Source organism: Solanum dulcamara, chromosome 8 (genome assembly GCF_947179165.1).
Source record: "Solanum dulcamara chromosome 8, daSolDulc1.2, whole genome shotgun sequence".
Taxonomy (NCBI): Eukaryota; Viridiplantae; Streptophyta; class Magnoliopsida; order Solanales; family Solanaceae; genus Solanum; species Solanum dulcamara.
This window is the reverse complement of record NC_077244.1, coordinates 69,819,484-69,840,540: the sequence shown is the minus strand read 5'-3', so window position 1 is coordinate 69,840,540 and position 21,057 is coordinate 69,819,484. Positions and strand designations below refer to the sequence as shown.

At 32.4% G+C, this 21,057-nt stretch overlaps 2 protein-coding genes across 2 annotated transcripts; one reads left to right on the top strand and one right to left on the bottom strand.

Annotated features, from left to right (window-relative positions):
- Positions 1-14,176: 14,176 nt before the first annotated feature.
- On the bottom strand, positions 14,177-16,889 carry LOC129900881 (cinnamoyl-CoA reductase 1). The gene is made up of 5 exons (XM_055975958.1): positions 16,635-16,889; positions 16,257-16,411; positions 15,593-15,778; positions 15,156-15,508; positions 14,177-14,588 (listed from the first exon to the last, which is right to left on the bottom strand). The coding sequence occupies exons 1-5, from the start codon at positions 16,753-16,755 to the stop codon at positions 14,405-14,407; spliced, it is 999 nt and encodes a 332-aa protein (XP_055831933.1). The 5' UTR covers positions 16,756-16,889; the 3' UTR covers positions 14,177-14,404.
- Positions 16,890-18,035: 1,146 nt separating this feature from the next.
- LOC129900130 (uncharacterized) lies at positions 18,036-20,540 on the top strand. Its single transcript, XM_055975081.1, has 2 exons — positions 18,036-18,056; positions 19,773-20,540. Exons 1-2 carry the CDS (start codon positions 18,036-18,038, stop codon positions 20,538-20,540), a joined length of 789 nt encoding a protein of 262 aa, XP_055831056.1.
- Positions 20,541-21,057: the final 517 nt, after the last annotated feature.

Sequence of the window (21,057 nt, the reverse complement as noted above, 5' to 3'; positions counted from 1 at the left end):
TAAGGCCTGGATCTCTGCCTGCATAGCTTCAACCCACCTTGGGTCCTTGATAGCTTCTGCATAGCTTGTGGGTTCTCTCACAGTAGAAGTAGCAGCAATAAAACACTGATAAGAGGGTGAGAGATGAGAATAACTCACATAGTTGGATAGAGGATATTGAACATTCTGCTGTGTAGTTAAGGAAACAAAATCCTTTAGCCATATAGGAGGTTGTTTAGCTCTTGTAGATCTTCTAGACACAGCAACTTTAGGTCTGTCAGAGCAAGTGCCATCAGGTTCAGCTTGTGGCACATCCTCATATTCAGGTTGCTGCATATAGTCATGAGGACCACCTGTATCAAGACATGTATCTACTTCTGATGAAAGTGTTGATGAATCATTACTTGTGATTATAGGATGGACTATGTGTTGTATTTCTTGATCAACTTCACCTAATCCTTGCAGATTGTCCACAAATATCTTCTGTTGGGCAGAGTTGTCAGCTTGGGCAAAAGGGAATATGTCTTCCCTAAAGATAACATCTCTACTCACAAAAAATGAGCTGTTGTGCAGATCAAATAAAATATATCCTTTGTGTACTTCAGAATAGCCCATGTGAACTGCTGACCTTGATCAGGGCTGCAGTTTGTCAGATTCTGTGAGAAGTTTTGCCATGACTAGACACCCAAGAGTCCTCAAATGAGTGAGTGATGGTGTACTGCCATACAGTCTTTCATAAGGAGTCTGAAACTCAAGCACACTACTAGGGGTTCTGTTAATAAGATAAGCTGCTGCCAGAACACAATGACCCCAGAACCTTATAGGTATTTTTGCTTGGAACCTTAAGGCTCTGGTTACTTCCAATAGATGTCTATGTTTCCTTTCAGCCACACCATTTTGTTGAGGAGTGTAAGGACAAGTTCTCTGATGTATAATACCCTGTGCTTTAAACATGCTATCACAGACTGAGTTAACAAATTCAGTACCATTGTCTGTCCTTAGGACTTTGACTATTGTACCAAACTGAGTTTTAGTATAGTGTAAAAACATTTTAAGAGATGCACATACATCTGACTTTTGTCTAAGCAAAAATAGCCAAGTCATTCTTGAGAAGTCATCAACAATTGTGAGAAAGTATTTATTACCATCAAATGTAGGTGTATTATAGGGTCCCCAAATGTCAGCATGTATCAATTCAAAACAACTACTGCTTTTGATAGTACTGGAAGGAAAACCAGGTCTGGTTTGCTTTGCAAAAGGACAAACTAAACATTTGATCACCTTACACATACTGTCTTTATTCACATTGAACATCTTAGTAAGAACAGATGAGGACACATGTCCTAGTCTTTGATGCCATAGTTCCATATCTGACTCCTTTCTAGGTGAGTGAGCATTATCAACAGCATGAGCAGAGTCTCTATTATTAGTTGAGTGACATTGGTTGAGTTGTCTCCACAGCAGATACAGGCCTCCTTCTTCTCTACCAACTTCCTTCACCTTCCCAGTGTAAAGTTCCTGGAAAACACAAAAATCAGGAAAGAAAGAGACTGAGCAGCCTAATTCCTTTGTTATTTTACTGACAGACATCAAGTTGTACTTGAACTCTGGTATATGGAATACATTAGTGATTACACTTCTAGCTGATAGACTGCAGGAACCAATATGGGTTACTTGTGTGCTATCACCATCTGGCAAATATACATCCTTAGGACTGTCAAGCTTTAGCACAGACTTCTTTTGCAGCATATCAAGTTTAGAAACCATATGGTTTGTTGCACCTGTATCTATTATCCACACATCACTGTTTTCAGTAACAAATAGTGCTGTACCTGCAGTGTTTGCCTTATTATAGTCAGAAGTGTTAGTTCTTGATCCTGATTGTTGACTCATCATCTTGAGAATGTGTTCATATTGATCTTTTGTGAATGTGCAGCCTTGAAGTAATTGTTTGACATCCTTCTCAGCTTGAGTTATTTTTACATTGGAGTTAGAAGATTCAACTGACCCTCTATCTGCAAGATGCTGAGTTGTGATATTCCTGTCCCACACTGAGTTATCGATTACATTTGTATTCAAGCCATATGAGAAATTAGCCTTAGCTGATTGCTGTGTCTGACTGGCCAAGTCACTGGTATCTGCATAAGCAATGTTTGCACTTTGGATCTTTCTTTTGGACTTAAAGTCTGGAGGATATCCAACCACCTTGTAGCAGGATTCTTTAGTATGACCTCTACACTTGCAAAACTCACATATTAGCAGTGTATTCTTCTTGAACCTGTTACTGACACCTGAGCTACTGCCACCTCTGGAATACATTGCAGCTGAGTCTATGATGGAGGAATGTAGTCCCAGGTTATTGATGCCTGTAACAACAGATTTTTGGCTCTCATCTCCTACTATCATAGCATATGCTTGATTTATAGTTGGCAGGGGATCTATCATGAGTATCTGACTCCTAGCCTGATGATATGTGTCATTCAATCCCATTAGGAATTGATATAGTTTTTGTCTATTCATGTGAACTACAAATCCTTTGGACTTTTCACAGTTGCAGCAAGGTAAGGGCACTAATACTTCGAACTCATCCCACAATGCTTTCAACTTTGTATAGTACACTGATACAGAGGAAGTACCTTGCTGTAATGAGGTAATTTCTTTGTGTAGGCTGTAAGTTCTTGATCCATCAACCCTATCAAATCTCTCTTGCAGATCAGTCCATACACTTGAGGCACTTGAGGCAAATGCAATTCCACTTAGCAAACTCTTTGACACTGAGTTCATCAACCATGACAACACAATAGCATTCACCCGTTCCCACTGTCCCCACAGTTCTTCAGCATACATCTCTTTTCTGCATGTTCCATCCACTAATCCTAGCTTATTTCTCCCTAACAAGGCAAGTTTAATTGATCTATTCCACAAAGTGTAGTTTTCCACACCTTGTAGCTGAAATGAAACGAGACTAATTCCACTCACATCCGTAGGGCTAAGGAATAGAGGGTGATTGTAGTCAATACCTTGCCCAATGTTGTTTGTAGAGCTTGTAGACACAGGTACACCACCTCTCTGCATATCGAACTGATTTTGATTGAGATTTTGACCTAGATCTGGAATTGTGGTTTCAACAGGCATTGTTTCTCCAACTTTTCCTTCTGAGTTTTGTTGCGGAAACTACTTGTTGTTTGCAGACTTCAGCTTCACTGGAGCTTAGATCCACAAATCAGAGTTTTGATCGGACAAATCTTTGACTCTTGTCTAGAGTCTATGATTCAGCTAAGAACACTTTTCACAGTGTTCCATGGCTCTGATACCATGAAGTATTCTGAGAATAAATGCACAGATACACATACACAGTGAAGAATAAAGATGAAGAAGAAGAGAAGAGAATGAGAAGAAGAGAGGAAGATGAGAAGAAGAGAGCTCAGCGTAGTCTCTTTAATTTTTGGGGCTGAAATGCCCTGAAGACTAGTTACAGATATTATTAGCTATATATATACATAGCTAACTAAGTAGTTACTAACTAACTAATTCAGTTAGTTAGTTCTAACTAGATCACTGTAAATGACTAAACTGTCCCTATCTCTAACTACCTACTCCTTAACTATCTTAACAATGTATTTATATTAAAAAAATTTATCAAATATATAAAAATATCATATTCAGTTCAGTTATTAATATTTAAAATCGTTTTAAAATTCAAAACTCATATTTGAAATCGTTTTATAATAGTTGAATGAATTAATTACTACTAAAACAGGTTTGATTTGATGAAGTCCGGCATGTCTAATTTCAGGCATGAGTTTACTAATTAGTAGAATAATACCTTGTCGGCATAAGTGTAATAGTAGTATACATTGAGAAATTATACAAAGTCTGTACCTAAAGTTATATTGGTGTGAAGCGACTTGCACAAATCGCTATTAAATTGGGAAAAGAACACTTATGCCTAAAAAAGTAAAATATTTATTTTTAAATGTCCCATTATTTTTATATCCTCTTTCATTTTAAAATTTGTGTGCTGACGTCAGCGTCCACCCTTTTTTTCCTCTATGATATCATCATAATATATGAAATATATATTTTGATGGTATCGAAGAGTAACTCAACAGTGTCTTCATTGAAGTACTTCTTCCTCCCTTGATACCATCAAAATATTATATATCTCTGATGGTATCAAAGAGTAACTGAACAATGTTTTCATTGAGATTTGCTTCGGTTCTTCAATGAGATTACTCAATCATCCATGATATCATTACGGTATATCTATATACTATCATTGTGTCAGTTATGTATGTTTCAATTCTTCAATATTTTAATTTAAAAATAATTAAAAAAGAGTCCTAATTTAGATACAATTTTTGAAAAAAATGCATAAAGAGAAAAATAAATTATAAAAATATATTTTCTACTAATTTACAGTTTAATAAATAAGATTGTGACTTTCGTAATTTTCTCATAATTATTTCTTATTTATTTATTAAAAAAAGAGTCCAATCCTATATGATACCGATGGAGCATTACAGAGGATTAAACTCAGTCTTATATAACACCTCTATGGTAGCAATATACCAATAAAGTATCACAGAAGATTAATTCATAGTTGTGATACTGACATTATGCACGAAATAAGAAAAGAAAAAATAGGGTATGTGCGTAAATAATTTGGGTCATGAATTCATTAAAAATAAATAGTTCACTAATGAATCCTATTTATGTAGTTTTCCCTTAATTAAATTGAGTCCATCAGTTACATGGGTACTAGATGGTCCGAAAGAAGCAAGAAATTAACATCTCTTAGCTACTTATAAAATAAATGAAAGAAAGTAGTTTTCTCAAGATAATTTATATGTAAAAATGAATACTCATGTAAAATGGACATAAAATATAAAAAAGAATTATAAATAACCTACAAAATGGATCAATTTTCTACGAAAAAGTTTGGACAAACAAAAACTAAAGGGGTCATTTGTACTTTCGTCTCTATTTAATGCTGGTCTTCAATTTTTTTTCCTTAGCACAAATAACATTTTTATAATTCATAAGTTTCTATTTTTATATCAAGTTTGAGGAATTTATATCTTACTAGGCATAAGTTAAATTGCTAAGAACGAAAATTAAAGATCAGTCAATCTAAAAAGTAAATATTAAAGATTAATTCATTTGAAAGGTGAGTTGTGAAATGAAATAAAATTAAAGGAGAAAAGGCTCAGACTAACCTAGAAATGCTACGCCATATAATTAAATTTTAGGTTTACATATTTTTCCCTTTCCTTTTTGTCTGTTTTATTTTGTAATGAGAGATGTTTTAAGATCAGTGTTTACTGTACCTGTGAAGGCTAGGGCTTTCGATAGAGAATATTCTTATTTTAGATTCAAAATATTATCAATCAGATCAATATCATCATTATTTTTTTGTGTAATCTTGATTCTACACAAAGGAACTAGGTGTTTGGAGTAGTTGATATTACTACTATACTATGTGGTGATGAATTATTGGTTGTGTAGTTGAGCAAATGTCATTTGGGCATTGGCTGTTTACTGCACTAGATTATGGTCCTCATCTACTAATTATTGGTCAATAATGTCGCACACTTGTCTTATTTCTAGTGGTTTGGTGATATAATGGACGTATAACGAGAACATTTAACGAACCAAGAGTTGAAAAAAAAAAAAAAACAATCGCACGAGATTAAAAGGAGGACTCCGTGGCTCAAACTCAATCTTAAAAGAATTGCTAAAAAAAAAAGAAAGTCATTTTTTTTAATGGACTAAAAATAATTTTTTTTTTTTAAAAAGGCGTAGTGCATAAACCTGCCTTGAACTTGGCCTATAACTTTAATTTATGGTCTTCAATTTTAGATGTACATAGATAAACACTTAAATATGTGTATAGTTGAACAAGTAAACATATGCGTCCTATGCGACGACCTACGTGACAATTCATGTCATACATGACTTACGTCCTACGTGTATTACGCCACGTAGAAAACATGCGTCTATTTGTTTAATTTTATGATTTTGGGCACAGACAATAGTCAAGTCCAAGTTAAAAAACACGTTTATATATAATGTCAAAATGAAAAGTAGGTCAAATAAATTATAACGAGAGAATATCATATTTTTAAACTGCCACATAAATCTCTAGTAACACAAAATCATTATGACTAAGTTACTCGAATAATAATCACCGTCACTTTCAACCCTAAAATGATGACTTCAAATTAGCAAGAGAGAAAAACGACTAAAGCTTTCAAGTTCAAAATAAATCACATCTTTGACACATATTGACAATTATTCTTATCTATAACTTACACATTAAAGATATTTTTGACCTAAAGAAATGTGATTGGTCTTCCTATCAATCAATTTTTTTTCTTCTTTTACCCTACGGAGGAATGTTGGGTTGGTGCAAAAGCGAGTGTTTTAGTAATAATAATATAATGCTCGAAAAAAGAAGTTACACGCAAACGAAATGACATCCAAATAAAGAGCGGGTCCAAAGATTTAAAATATGGTAACATCTCTTTGTATGATTGAGCCTTTACTTTGCTACCACATTCCATTGTTTATTTTTTGTTTCTTCTAAACTTTGGCAACGGTTGGTTGGACAATGGCTCTTCACTAAAAATTGTGACTATTTATGGTGGAGATAAGAAAATATGAAGATAAAACGGCCCCAACGACAGGTATATATGTGGACTTGTCTTCATGGATCAAACGGAAATGCTCCTAATTGATTGCTTATAGTGACATCTTGAATAACTGGTATTCTCTTTTATCTAGAATTTCTATGTAACGGTGTTTGTAGGTGAACACGATATTTAAGGGGAAAAAAATGAGAATTATTGAAGTTTGTGGTGTAAAAATAAGTTATAAATATTTGTATAATTATAAATATCATCTTATTAATAAGAAAATAGATATTTTGAAATTAAATTAATATTAAATATACACTATATTGTTGCCTATGGGACGAAAGAATATCTGTCATCACAATATCTTATTATATTCCATATCTCTCTATCTTCTTTTATTTTCCAAAAAAAGTAAATTTCAACGGTGTTTCCTCGATATTACATGCATTGCCTACAGATTTTTGGAAGCTGTATCCCTTCATCATGCATGTTCATGTTGGCCTTTAAATGGATGTAATCAAAAACGAATTCAGAATTTTAGTTTTATGGGTTTAAATTTAAGATTTTTATTGTACTTATTATATATATTTAAGGTTATGAATTAATATCTACTATTTGTTGCAGCTTTAGTGATTTTATATACATAAATTTATAGGCGCGCAAAAAAATAAATATAATGAGTACAGCAGAAGGGATCTGAGGGAATAATTAATTCAACTTACTTGATATTGATGCATAGTTATTATGCACAATTTTTCACCGATTATCCCTTTTTAGAATAACTATTTAGTAAATGACCTTTATTTCTCTTGTAACTTAAGAATCTTTTAAATTATGATTTAAAAATTTCTTTTGAACAAATTAAAAATCTTATGAGAAATGTTAGACCATAATCTAAGAATTTATAAATATTAGACGACTATCTAATATTTTGTAAGCGACAAAATTTATAGGAGTACTACATAACTTTTGAAAATAAATAGATAACCTAAATAGTATTCTAAAAGGGTCATCAGCGTTTATTATGGATGCCTATGAGACTAAAGAAACCCAAAAGTCAGCAAAGACGCACTTTTGCCCATTGGGCTTAAGCCCATTTCTATTGGGCGAATCAACAAAATTCTTGAATCATATTATTGGGCCTCAGCCCATTAATTTTAGAGCCTCGTCGATACTTGGATTTAACACCTTGCCAAGTGGGCCTGTCAGTAAATTTTTTAGGCTTATCCAAAAGGTTACCAAAATGTCCTAGGGATTCTTATGAAGATGTACCGTCGGGAACAAAAAATGTATATATACATTGTATCAATAAAGCATTTGGTCTGTTTAATTGTATAAATGATGTATTTTCTAGTATAATCATGTATAAACAAGTCATTATACAGTATTATTAAACACAAGTATCATTATTAATAGAATAACGAACAGTTTCCATAAGCTAAGAGATAAAGAAAAAAACTCAACTAAAAATTTCATTAAATATACACAACAAAATTGAGAAAAATGAAAATATGATCACTGATTCTAATATAAATTTAATGAGTCGATAAATTTACAGACCATCGATGTTAACTGATATTTTAATAGTGATATGAGCCAAGTAAAATAAAACGAAAGATGTACTAAAATTAAATCACTCCTATGTTGTCTCCTAGTCTAAACATTTGATTTTCTTAGTGCATCAACCATTATATTAATATTTCATCATTTCCTCAACTTTTTGGTTCAATGTTTGTTACCTTTGTTTGTACGTCTATACCTAATTTAAAAGTTGTGGGATTGGTGCACTCGTCATTATCTCCTATCTTCTTATTGATTATTTTCCCTTCATTTGTTCGTTGAACTAACTAATTGGGTTGTATTCTATTTTCAATGTGAAAATAATAGAACACCAAATTTGCAGCTGAATTTTTAAATTTATTTTAATAACCCCCTTTGTTAAATGAAGTCAAATTAAAGTTCAATTTCTTTAAGACTTCAAAAGATTCCCTAATTAATTCTTATTATTATATAAAGATTCCTTGCGTCTAGTTTTATACAAAGTCTATAATCACACAGGGAATCTTAGGAACGATAGAGTTTATTTCGACGTGATTGCCAAACATATGAACTAATCACTCTTGTCTAATTATTTCAACTACGTATGCAAATCCAAGGTTGGAAAAAAATAAGGAAGTTAGGTACTGGGCATCCTAATTACATTGATTGGGATAACATTTTCTCCCTAAGGAGTATTTAAAGTCAAAATTACTACTCCCTCGATTTTAATAAGTTAGTCTGACTTTGATTTTACATAAAATTAAAAGTAAATAAAATTTTGAATGTTGTGATCTTAAAAAATGTCATGTGGAAATTTAAATTTAAATTAAAAAATTATCAAAAAGGAAGAAACATTCTTTTTTAAATAGACTAAAATCAAAAAAAATTTAGGGTCTAATGATAGATTTCAACCAAACATAAAACCAATACTTATTTCTTGAAGAGTGACGATAACTGCGAATCGAATCTTTAAGCATGAGCAAACACCGTGCACGCGATCATCCTCCAGTTCTATGGTCTTATGTTGTGTAATCCGAACAATATCAAAATCTACAATATTTGTGTGCGTTAATTTCTCATGAAAATCTCAGTATAGAATAAGACCCTTTCTATTGGGATTTAAACCTTTTTTCGACATGCTAGGTCTTCCTTCATTAATGGAGAATGAAATTTGAATGTGAGATATAATCAAAATTTTGATCACCTCAATATCAGATTGCCTCAAAAAATTATAGATCTAACTACAATTTGGCTTTAAAAAAGGTGAAGATAATTAAGCTCTGGCTTTTTTCCATTGGTAAATGAGAAAAAGAGCAAATCATGTATTCTCATACCTTCCTAACATTTTTTGTTTCAACAAGCACTAGTGTTCAAAATTTTTAATATTCTTTTCTTCAGGAGCTTTTTATAAGGTAATGAAATTATGCAGGAAAACTTTAGTCGATAGTCATATGAACTACACATGTTTTTGTAGGTTCTCTTAGTTTTTTGACAATATCTTACAGAAGGATGAAAATTATTAACTTTCAAATACTTGAAGGATATTTTGCGCCAAAAAAGATATTTTAAGAATGTAGTTTAAATTTGGGGTATAATTTAAGAATATTTTTGGCTAAAAACTCTATATTAACCCACAAAAGAATTCTGTCTTTTAATAAATCAAAATAATAAACCATATACACAGATACTAAAATTCTCTAAACTCACTCTCTCTATTACTCTTTCTTTTAGTGTTTCTCATTCTTATTAAATTGCTAATTTAGTTTATTTTATAACACGTTATCAGTACGAGACTCCATCACTTTGAGCTATTTTTTTTAAAAGGTAACAAAAGGGGTAAAATTTTTATTTTTTTAAAATGTCTAATATTTCTAAACTTGAATTTGTTGCTCTTGAAATATCTGGAAAAGGCTACTCATCATAGGCACTAGATGTCGAAATACATTTAAAATCGATGGATCTAGCAGACACCATCAAAGATGACAATACGACATCTAGATCGTGCCAAAACCATGATATTTCTCCGTTACTATCTTGACGAGGGGCTAAATATACAATACCTCATATTAAAAGACCCCCTTAAATTGTGAAAGAATCTTAAAGAAAGATATAACCACATGAAGTTGGTCATCCTTCCACAGGCACGTCATGACTGACTAAATTTGAGATTAATGGATTTTAAAAATAAAACTGAATATAATTCTGCCTTGTTTAGAATTATAGCCCAGTTAAATTTATGCACAGAAAATCACTGAGCAAGATAAACTTAAAAAAATATGCTCCATATTTTCACCCGCGAATATGCTCCTGTAGCAACAATATCGCAAAAAGGGATTTAAGAAATATTTTGAATTACTTTCTTACCTTCTGATTACTGAATATCACAATGAAATATTAATGAAAAATCATGATAGTCGGCACGTTGGTTCATTGCCACTCTCTGAAGTGAATCAAACAAATTATAACCAACGAGAAAGAGGTCATGGCCCTAGTCGTGGTCGTGGTTGAAGAAGAAATTATAATCATGATGCTCGGCTGGCACCGAAAAATGATCAGCAGTATAAAAAGAAGAGTGAAAAACCAGAAACTTTACCAAAAAAAATTTAGAAAGTATATGTCATAGATGTGGAGGTATGGGGCACTGGTCGCGGATATTTCGGTCATCAAAACGTCTGGTTCAGCTATCAGTTATCCTTGAAGAGGGCAGAAAATAATCCAGATACAAACTTTATCTCTGATGATAATATTAAGCCTATGCATCTGGATATAGCTGATTTCTTTAATTTTCCAGAAGACAATATGAACATTGATAAGCCTAATAATATTTAAATACTTTTTTTTATTTGTGTGTACTAAATGATATTTCTAGTTCATGTAAATAAATATAAAATTTGTGAGCCATGTATTAATTATAATATTTACTTTTTTTTGAAGAAAAATATGAATATGCCTCAAATTTTATTTGGATCAATGATCAATCATGAAGATATTTGTGTAATTGATAGTGAAACAACTTATGCCATTTTTATAGACAAGAAATATTTTTTCAACTTGCTTAGAAGAAAAATAAATGTTACTACAATTTTTGGTAATTCAAAAATGATTGAAAGCTCCGGAAGAGTTACTACATTTCTGCTTAAGGGGACAAAAATTGTTATAGAAGATGCACTATTCTCTTCTAAATCCCCAAGAAACTTGTTAAGTTTTAAAGATATTCGCAGAGATGAATATCATGTTGAGACACTAAATGAAATGAATATTGAATACCTTGGTATAACCAAGAGTGTTGCAGGCTAGAAATATATTTTGAAAAAATTACCAACTTTGTCGTCTGCCTATATTATGTAAAAATTAGTGCAATTGAAGCACATATGATCGTAAACCAGAAGTTTATTGCTCTAAATACATTTGTGCTATGGTATGATCAAATAGGTCATCCTAGATCAATAATGATGAGACGAATTCTTGAAAATTCAACTGGACATCCGTTAAAGAACCAGAAGATTCTTACGAATGATGAATTTTCATGTGCTGCTTGTTATCAAGGCAAATTAATTGCCAGACCATCGACTCTAAAGATTGACATCGAATCTCCCAGCTTTTTAGAGCGTATACATGGGGATATATGTGAACCTATTCATCCACCTAGTGGATTATTTAGATATTTTATGGTCCTAATAGATGCATTATCTAGATGGTATCATGTGTGTCTATTATCATCTCGCAACCTGACATTTGCGAAATTGTTGGCACAAATAATAAGATTAAGGGCGCAATTTTCAGATTATCCAATTAAGGCTATTCGCCTTGATAATGCTGGAGAATTTACATCCCAAGCTTTTGATGATTATTGCTTATCAATTGGGATAAAAATTGAACATCATGTTGCTCATGTTCATACTCAAAATGGCCTTGCAGAGATATTTATTAAGCGCCTACAATTGATAGCAAGACCTCTATTAATGAAAACGAAATTGTCAATTACTATTTGGGGTCATGCTATCTTACATGCAGTAATACTTTTACATCTCAAACCGACAAAACGAAACATATTTCACCAAAATTATTCTTCACACATGATCTCCAGAAGAATGATAATATTGATGTACAACAAGTTCGTTCGAGTGATAATCTTGCAGATTTATTCACAAAGGCATTACCAACATCAACTTTTGAGAAGCTAAGATATAAGATTGGAATGCGTCGTCTCCAAAATATCAAATGAAGTTTTCATCAGGGGAGTAAAATACGCGTTGCACTCTTTTTTTCTTAACCAAGGTTTTGTCCCACTGGGTTTTCCTGGTAAGGTTTTTAATGAGGCAATACTCAAGGCGTATTATCAGATGTGTGTATTCTTTTTCCTTCATTAGGCTTTTTCCCACTGGATTTTTCCTAGTAAGATTTTACTGAGGCACAACATCTATGGGTATTCAGGATATTTGTTCTTTCACTAGAATTTTTCTTTTGTACATGAACATTCAAGGGGGAATATTGAAAAAATAGTCAAAAGTGGATGTCCATGGGACCCACTTTCACTGTAGTGAATAGTGTTTTTAGTGTAGATGAACAGTAAATTCACTGTAGACTCACGCGTTTTTACACTATAGCTAGCCGTTTTTTTAAAAAAAATTTGTGTATAAAAAGATGTTCAATCTGTGAAAGAAAAATAACACAGATACTAAAATTCTCTAAACTATCTCTCTCTATTACTCCTTCTTTTACTGTTTTTCATTCTCATTAAATTGCTAAGTTAATTTATTTTATAACATGTATAAGTTAATCATCCTAACAATCCAGCCTGTTGATAACGCCGAAAGCAATATCATACTCTATTGGATTATTAGAAAAGTCCACTTGTTAATGGGGATTTTGATTATTGACTGTGACTGGTGGGGTATCCAATGATCCAATGCCACATTATCACTAAGGTTACGTTTTTATAGACAGCGCCAGAAATTTACCGCAATTATATGCTTGACTTAATGAAGTCGATACTAACAACAACAACAACCCAGTGAAATCCCACATCGTAGGGTCTGGGGAGGGTAAAGTGTACGCAGACCTGACTCCTACCAATGTAGGACGGCTGTTTCCGAAAGACCCTCGGCTCAATAGAAGCATAAAAAAAAAGGTCAGACAAGAATATTAAAAGTAGATAAATAGATAACGAAATAATCAAAGCACAAAAAGCAGTAGGTATTATTAGATAGTAGCATAAATACCATAAATCAAAGTACAAGGAATCATAGTGCATTAATACGCCTACGGATAAGGGGGAGAAATGCCACTATGTGCTAGCCCTCTACCCTAATGTGTGTCCTCCACACCCTCCTATCTAAGGTCATGTCCTCGGTAAGTCGTAAATGCGTCATGTCCTGTCTGATCACCTCTCCCCAGTATTTCTTCGGCCTACCCCTACCTCTTCTGAAACCATCCATGGCCAACCTCTCACATCTCCGCACTGGTGCATCTGGGCCTCTCCTCTTCACATGCCCAAACCATCTCAGTCGCGTCTCCCGCATCTTGTAATTAAAGCGATACTAACGATTACAGTAATTAAAGCATTTTCAAGATATACAACTACGGAAAAAGATTTAATAGAAGAACTTCTGAACATTTTCAATGCATACGTTATTGACTATGACAATGAAAACGTGACACTTTCCTTGTGTTATTTTTTTTTTCTTTGCGTGCTTCGACTCTTCAAAATGTTAGATAATTTAATTGCTTGTAAGTCAGTAATACTACATAATTAAAGAGAAAAATATAATTGGAGACCTCAGCCAACCAATTGAAGAAAGATAAGGGAATTAACATTTTTGAGTTCGTTAAATATCGATAATTTTGTCCTTGTGATTTCTGGTTAAGCATATCTTAACCTTCAATCAATGTATATATGCATTTTTTTATCTGTTCGACTGTGAATCTTTGCAAAATTTAACGAATTATTAATTCTAACATTCAATTATCGTGTTATGTTAAGTTAGCAGTGCTACTTAATATTTGAGGATAATATCATATAAAAATAATCTTATATCACATATTTCCAATATAAAGGAATAAAAAGTACAAATATATATTACAAGGATGAAACTCACAATTTACCAATAACCGAAAAAACTGAAAGTACAACTGTCCCATTATATGAACATTCCAAAGATATACATAAATTATTACATAAAAATGATATATTATGGAAAAAAGCAATATATCTCGGTCCAGCATTTGGTTCTTGGTACATAATAAAGCTAAGTCTGAATTCGTATAATTTCATCCTTTTGAGTTGGAATTGGAAGGTGACCTTTCTCCTGTAGGCTCTTCACCGTCTCATATAAGCATTGTTTTACTGGTGTAAATTCCAGTCCCAAATCCTTTAGTTTTTGGTTTGAGAATTTGTACGGTCTTACCCTTGGCTTCGTCTGATCTGAACACCTGATATTTTTACAAGTAAAAATTAAACCAAGATTTGAATACTACTAATCATAACGAAAACATCATAGTTGATATGAATTATTAAGAAAAAAAGGTTGGGACCAGCTGAGGCAGCCAAGATAGTGATGGTGTAGTAGGTAAGAGCATTTCTGGTCGAAAGAATATTGCTGGATAGTATTGTTGATACTCAAGTGTTTGTTAGTGGGTCACTTGCATAGTTATAGTTGTATTTATGTTTTATGGTGGCAATGCTTAGGTCATACTCTTCTTACCAATAAAAGTTTGGTACATCTACTATCTAGCCATTTCAAACAGTTAAAAGCAAGTGAAAATTCCCTTTATTAGTGCATTAAAAGATTCTAGGAAGCAAACACATCCAACAACTTGCAACTAATGATGCATATTTTGTGTGGACTAGGTCTTAAATTAACCAATACTAGTTTCTTAAGCCAACTTAGTAATCAGAATTTCAAAAAAAATTATAAGTAGTATTTAATTACTTCGCGATCTTAATTTGCAATAAAAATTAATTCATGACTACGTGGTAGATTTTGGAATTGAACTTACTTTGTGGGGATGGGATATTCAGGGAAGAATTTGGCTAGAATTTCAACCACGTCGCCACGGTGAAGCACACTCTCAGCACAGAGGTAACGGCCAGATGCTGAAGGAGTCTCATAAAGAAGTATGTGAGCTAGAGCCACATCCTTAACATGCACATATGCTTGAGTTGAATTGGCATATGTTTTAGCTGAGCCAGTAAGGTACTTGAGGATGTGAAGAACACTGGCATTCACAGTTTTTTGGAGCAATGGTCCAAGCACCAACACTGGATTGATCGCAACTAAATCAACTCCTTTCTCCCTTGCCTCGTCCCACGCTGCTTGTTCTGCCACCATCTTCCCATAGCAATACCAATTCTATAACAACGAATTTAAGTCAGTAACCTAGCTAATATAACACGTTTGTTAAACTTTAGTTCTATTCATCTAAATTTGTTTGACCTTAGTGTTCTTGCAGAAATCAGGATCACTCCAGCAAGTCTCATCGACAACTTTTTCAGGGTCTCTGCTTGGGTCCATATACACAGCTCCAATTGAGGAAGTGAACACAACTCGTCGTACGTTGGCCTCTGCTGCTGCTGTTATCACATTCTTAGTACCAATAACTGCTGGCTCCACCATTTGTTCCTTCAACATTTAATTCCACAAAAGAAAGGAAAATTAGAAGCTAAACGATATTAAAAAAAGACCTTTTTCCATTATGGACCTCTTGGTGGAACATAAAACATAAAACAAATTAAAGTTTGTCTAGTAAATTGACAATCCAACTAATGGTAGAATTGGCCCCAGTCCACCAACTAATAGTACTAAAACATTGTGTTTAGGTTTGCTGGGTATACACTACTCAAATCAATCACCAAGAAATGTTAGAAAAAGACAAACAAGAGAAACCAAAGCTAGTAGGATGATTGATGACCAACTAATCAACATAAGATAAGAAACTTTTTTAGTTGTGTGCACGCTTATACAAAAAAATTGATTCTTTTCACGTTGCAAATTTGGTTTTACTTTTGTCCCTTTGTTTCATTGAAAAAAAAAAAAGTTGGTGCACTAAACTCTTACTATATACGGTTATAGATTAAATGGATGAGTTTAAACGACTTACTGGATCATCAGTGACGGGTGAAGCTGTGTGGAAAACTCCATCACAGCCGTTGATTGCTTCACGCAAACTCTGGTAATCAAGAAGATCACCTCTGCACAGAGTCAGTCTCTCTTTTGCTCCTTCAAGCTCCCTCAAATGACAATTCTTTGGATCATCTATATATAAACAATTTTACAACAACAGAAAAAAAGAAAAATCCATCAAGTTTTATTTAAGTGCTTAAAAACAGAGTCTAATCAAGGATCTAAAGTCAGGTGAGTTCAAAATGAACGATCTAAATGTAAATTTTAATTTCTTTTTACATAAGTAAACATCTTTCGAGGTGAAAATAATGGGTTCAATTGAAAATATGATGAACATGGAGTATTGTGTGCATACCAGGATTCCTTACAGTTCCTCTAACAGTGTAGCCTTTTTTCAGAAGAAGTTTAACAAGCCAAGAGGCGATGAAGCCTCCGGCACCAGTAACACAGACGACTTGGCCGGAAACGGACGGCATGCTACTTTTCCGATGACCTCAGTGATGAAGATGATATAGACAAAGGTGATCAAGTAGAATTAGATAGGCTCTTTTCTTGGAAATTAATATGTAAAACAGAGTAAATGGAGTGTGTATATATAGGGGTGGTTTGGTACATGGGGAAAAAACAATAATTCTTGAATAAAATTTGAGATTAATATTTAAGTTGATATATTAATTAATTTCGAGATTATTTTATTTTATTATTTGTACTAAAATAGTGATATTACATCTTATATTGAAAATAAAATAAAATAATTTTATGAATATCATTGATTATTCTATCTCAGCTTACCAAACTATCGCATACATAGATCAATTTTTTGGCTCAAATTTGTTGGTATAACTTACTATGATGTAAATGGACTACTTGTGACCCCTCAACCATGTGAACCTAATTATATTGAATTAAGGTGATTAAATTGACTAGAAGAACTATAAACAAAATGATCAACAAAATTGTTTTTGAACTAAAGGAGATTAGGAATAATTGCACGTTTGGTCCCTCAATTATTAATGAATTTTACTTTTGATCCTAATAATATTTTGCTAACCATATTTAACCTTCAATAACTAAAATATTTATTTTTTATCCTTTATATAAGAAGTATATGTGATATTTAGCGTATTTTTAGAACTATATCACTATTAGCTATGAAGTAACAATACAAATTTTATGTAATGCATGGATAATTGAATAGGTTTAACACTTAAAAATTCGTTATATTTGTGAAGATTCATAGTTTGTGAGATTCAATTGAAAGTTAAATATGCTTAACTAAAAATTATAAGGACCGAAATTACAATTTATCGATATTTGAGAGGCTAAAAGTGCTAATACCCCAAAGGATTAAGTGAGTTGCTTATCATATTTAGAATCTTTACATATTTTAGACTAAATATTTTAAAACCCACTATTGTTAGATTAATTAACTTTAAGTCATTAGCAATCAAGAAGAAACACTCTTAAATATGCTAAGAAATTCCGTCGTTATTGTTTTCTTTCTCGGTGAAGAAATTGTAGTTGCCTGGAATGAGGTCACCGGCGTAGTTTACTAATTGAAATAGTAAAAGTGTGCTATTATTGACCCATATGGTAATTTGATAATTAACTAATGTAATTTGCTTATTAAATTAATTGAGTAATTAACTTGTGAAGGTTCTATGAACAAAATTGTGTATTGACTTTGAAACAGCAAAGTTCTTAGAAGTTCAATATGTGTTGATAAAGAAAAATATTTATTGTGGAACAATATTTAATGGCGAATTTCTCGAAAGAAGTTTTTTTAAAAAATTTTAAATAACAATATATTTATTTGGGCTAGATTGAAAATTTTACATTGTTGGATTATATTATTGAGATTCTTGTTAAGAATGATCTAGTGCTAATTCACATATTAACATTCTTAATATTCGAATTTAATCTTTATTCGTGCCAACTCTAGTGCTTTATTTGTTTATTCCTTTAAATTTCATCAATTCTGATCCAGTTTTTATTTCATTTTTTGTTCACATTAATTTCAATCTTGAAAATTATCTCAAGAAATTCAATCCTAAATAGTTCTGGTTTACTTTATGGAAATAATTTGAATGAAACAATTTAGGAAAAAATAATTTTGTGGCTTCAGAATTACCTAAAGATACTTTTTGTTCCTTTATAGGAATATAAAAGCGGAATTTGCAATCCTAAATACAGTTTTGGTTTACTTTATGAAAATAATTTGAACAAAGCAATTTAGGAAAATTACGTGTATGGTTTTAAAAATTACATTTTGATACTTTCTTTCCAATTCTTGTTTCATGTATTAGGCTTTTGAGTTGTAACTTATCAATTTCTTGTAGAAGTATTAACTCTGTTGGAGTAAATATTGATTCAAGCTAGAGTAACTCTGAAGGTTAATATAGAGTGTAATCTTTTAAGTTGCTTCAAGTTAGAGTTAACTTGAAGGAGATTTGTTTATGATGGTTGTGCAATAAGGTTTAAAGATGAGTTCTTTAGGATTACTTTTGTAATTGAGTTTGACTCAGTGTTTTAATAGAAGAGTTGAGTTTAAATTCAGAGGAATTCGAAGCAAATTGTGATTTTAATCTTTGAGTCAATGGTGATTTTCTACTTAAAAATTGTGTATACTTTACTTTTTTATTCTTACTTTTTGAAAATGAAGAGTTGTGACTTGTGCTACCAAGTAAATTGATGACGTTACTATGTACTTCAACATATTATAGTAACTTACTTCTTTTATTTTTCAGATTACTAGTTTCACTTATTAAAATTATTTACGTAAGCGTTAAAATATTTTGTCAAGTCTATATAAAAAATTTAGACGTTGTTATTGTCATTGACGTTGTGATCAAATTTTGTGATAAAAGAAACAGAGAAGAGAAGAAATAAAGCTCAATGGCATTAGGAACGGCTCGTGAACAATGGAGACCTAAACTCAAACTTTATTAAACTTTAAAAAATCATATTTACTAACCTGTTCCATGCTTAATAATTGGCATTTTTGAATTCTGAGAAATAACAAGAGAACAATATGCTACTATGACGTAAAAATATAAAAAAATAGTAACAAATTTCAAATTTATACGAATAAAACACACCACAGTAGTGACACATCACAAAAAGGAATAACATGTGCAATACGTGTTCAATATATTATATATGTTAGCCCTAGCACCAAGAAAAGAAAACTAACCAATAGTCTATCTAATTATAATACTAGAAAAGAAAATTAGGTGATGATATGAAAGCACACAACTACACTATGAATAACCCTACATATCATATCATGTTGAGATTAGAATCAAAACATGATTGATTTTGTATTTTGGAAGAATAATTCAAAGTTAACGTAAGAAATTAAATCTGTTTAGGATTTAAAATTATTTAACTTAAGTCTAATCAAAATAGAAATAATATTTCTAATCCTAATTAAATTAGGCTTTGCACGATTATAAATAAGACTAGTACTAGCTATTTTCATATTACGGAGTAGAGAGCATTCAAACCATCGGCATTCAGAAAGTTATTACCTACGTACTTTTCATGGAAGCAGAATACTGTAGCTGCAAAAGCTGCCTCGATAAGTTTGTCATCGTTCGGAACAGGAAGTCCTTTTAGTTTTGATCCTTTCTCTCGAAAATGGAATTCGAAGAAGAAGACAAAGACGAAGAAGAGAAAACCTTTTCCTCAGGACAAATCATCTAATAAGCACGAGGCAATAGGAAATGAGTGGTTGGAAACAGGGAATTGTCCTATCGCGAAATCATATATAGCTGTTAACGGTGTTCTCCCAATTGTAGCATCAACTTTTCAGTTGCCTCTTGGAATGAAGCTTAAATGCCCATCTGCAGTTGTTTCAGTCAGGGCTGCCCTGGCCAGGACTGTTTTTGTGAAGACTATGCGGCCGCAACCATTATTTTCGAAGATGTTTGTTACTGGAGCCTTGGGAATGACAGCTAATATTCCACTAGGCATATGGAGAGAACACACTGAGAAGTTCTCACTATCATGGTTTGTTGCAGTCCTTGCTGCTGTTCCCTTTATAGCTATGCTGAGGAAATCAGTTGCGATGCCCAAAACAGCTATGGCATTAACCATTGCTACTTCTATCTTGGGACAGGTCATTGGCTCAAGAGCAGAGAAACTTCGAATGAAAGTAAGAGATTCAACCGTAATTGAAAGTTGGAGGGAAAATTTTCAACAACATCCAAGAGAAGTGCTTCAACAATTGACGGTTGATGAGACGTGCATTAACAATTAAAAATTGATAAAAAATTGAAAGTCGGAGAGAAGTGCTCCATCACAGACCAACACACACAAAAAAAAGATGAAAATTAGAGAGAAGCGCTCCAACACAAATAAAAAATCAGAGACCGAAGAGAAGTGCTTTCCAATATAACAACAACAAAAAAAGACAAAAATATACAACTTTCAATTACGGAAGAATATTGGATGAATAACATTTATTTTACGTGAAAAACATTTGTTGTACATAAGAATTTATATAAGATTTTCTAGACAGACTTTTGGAAAAAAGAACCAAATCCTTTTAAGTCGGTTGAAGTTGAGGTTAAGGTAGGAATTTTGTAGCATTCTGCACTAGTTTGCCATATATTTTTGAGTTTTACTAAGTAAAGAAAAAGTTCATCACATTTGGTGTTTATATCAAACTATAATTGTTTATCATAATTAAGTGACAAAGTTAAAAAATAATCATTAATTAATTATTGATTAAGTGATAATTCTAAATATAAATTTTGGACATTGAACCAAACTCG

Bases quoted from the DNA above. Each gene is read 5' to 3' on its own strand.
- LOC129900130 (XM_055975081.1), top strand. From the start codon at position 18,036: ATGGCGAATTTCTCGAAAGAA. The intron at 18,057-19,772 runs GTTTTTTTAAAA...ATTACGGAGTAG, and splicing joins TGGCGAATTTCTCGAAAGAA to AGAGCATTCAAACCATCGGC.
- LOC129900881 (XM_055975958.1), bottom strand. From the start codon at position 16,755: ATGCCGTCCGTTTCCGGCCAAGTCGTCTGTGTTACTGGTGCCGGAGGC. The intron at 16,412-16,634 runs GTATGCACACAA...GTTTATATATAG, and splicing joins AGGAACTGTAAGGAATCCTG to ATGATCCAAAGAATTGTCAT. The intron at 15,509-15,592 runs GTCAAACAAATT...TCGTTGTTATAG, and splicing joins ATTTCTGCAAGAACACTAAG to AATTGGTATTGCTATGGGAA.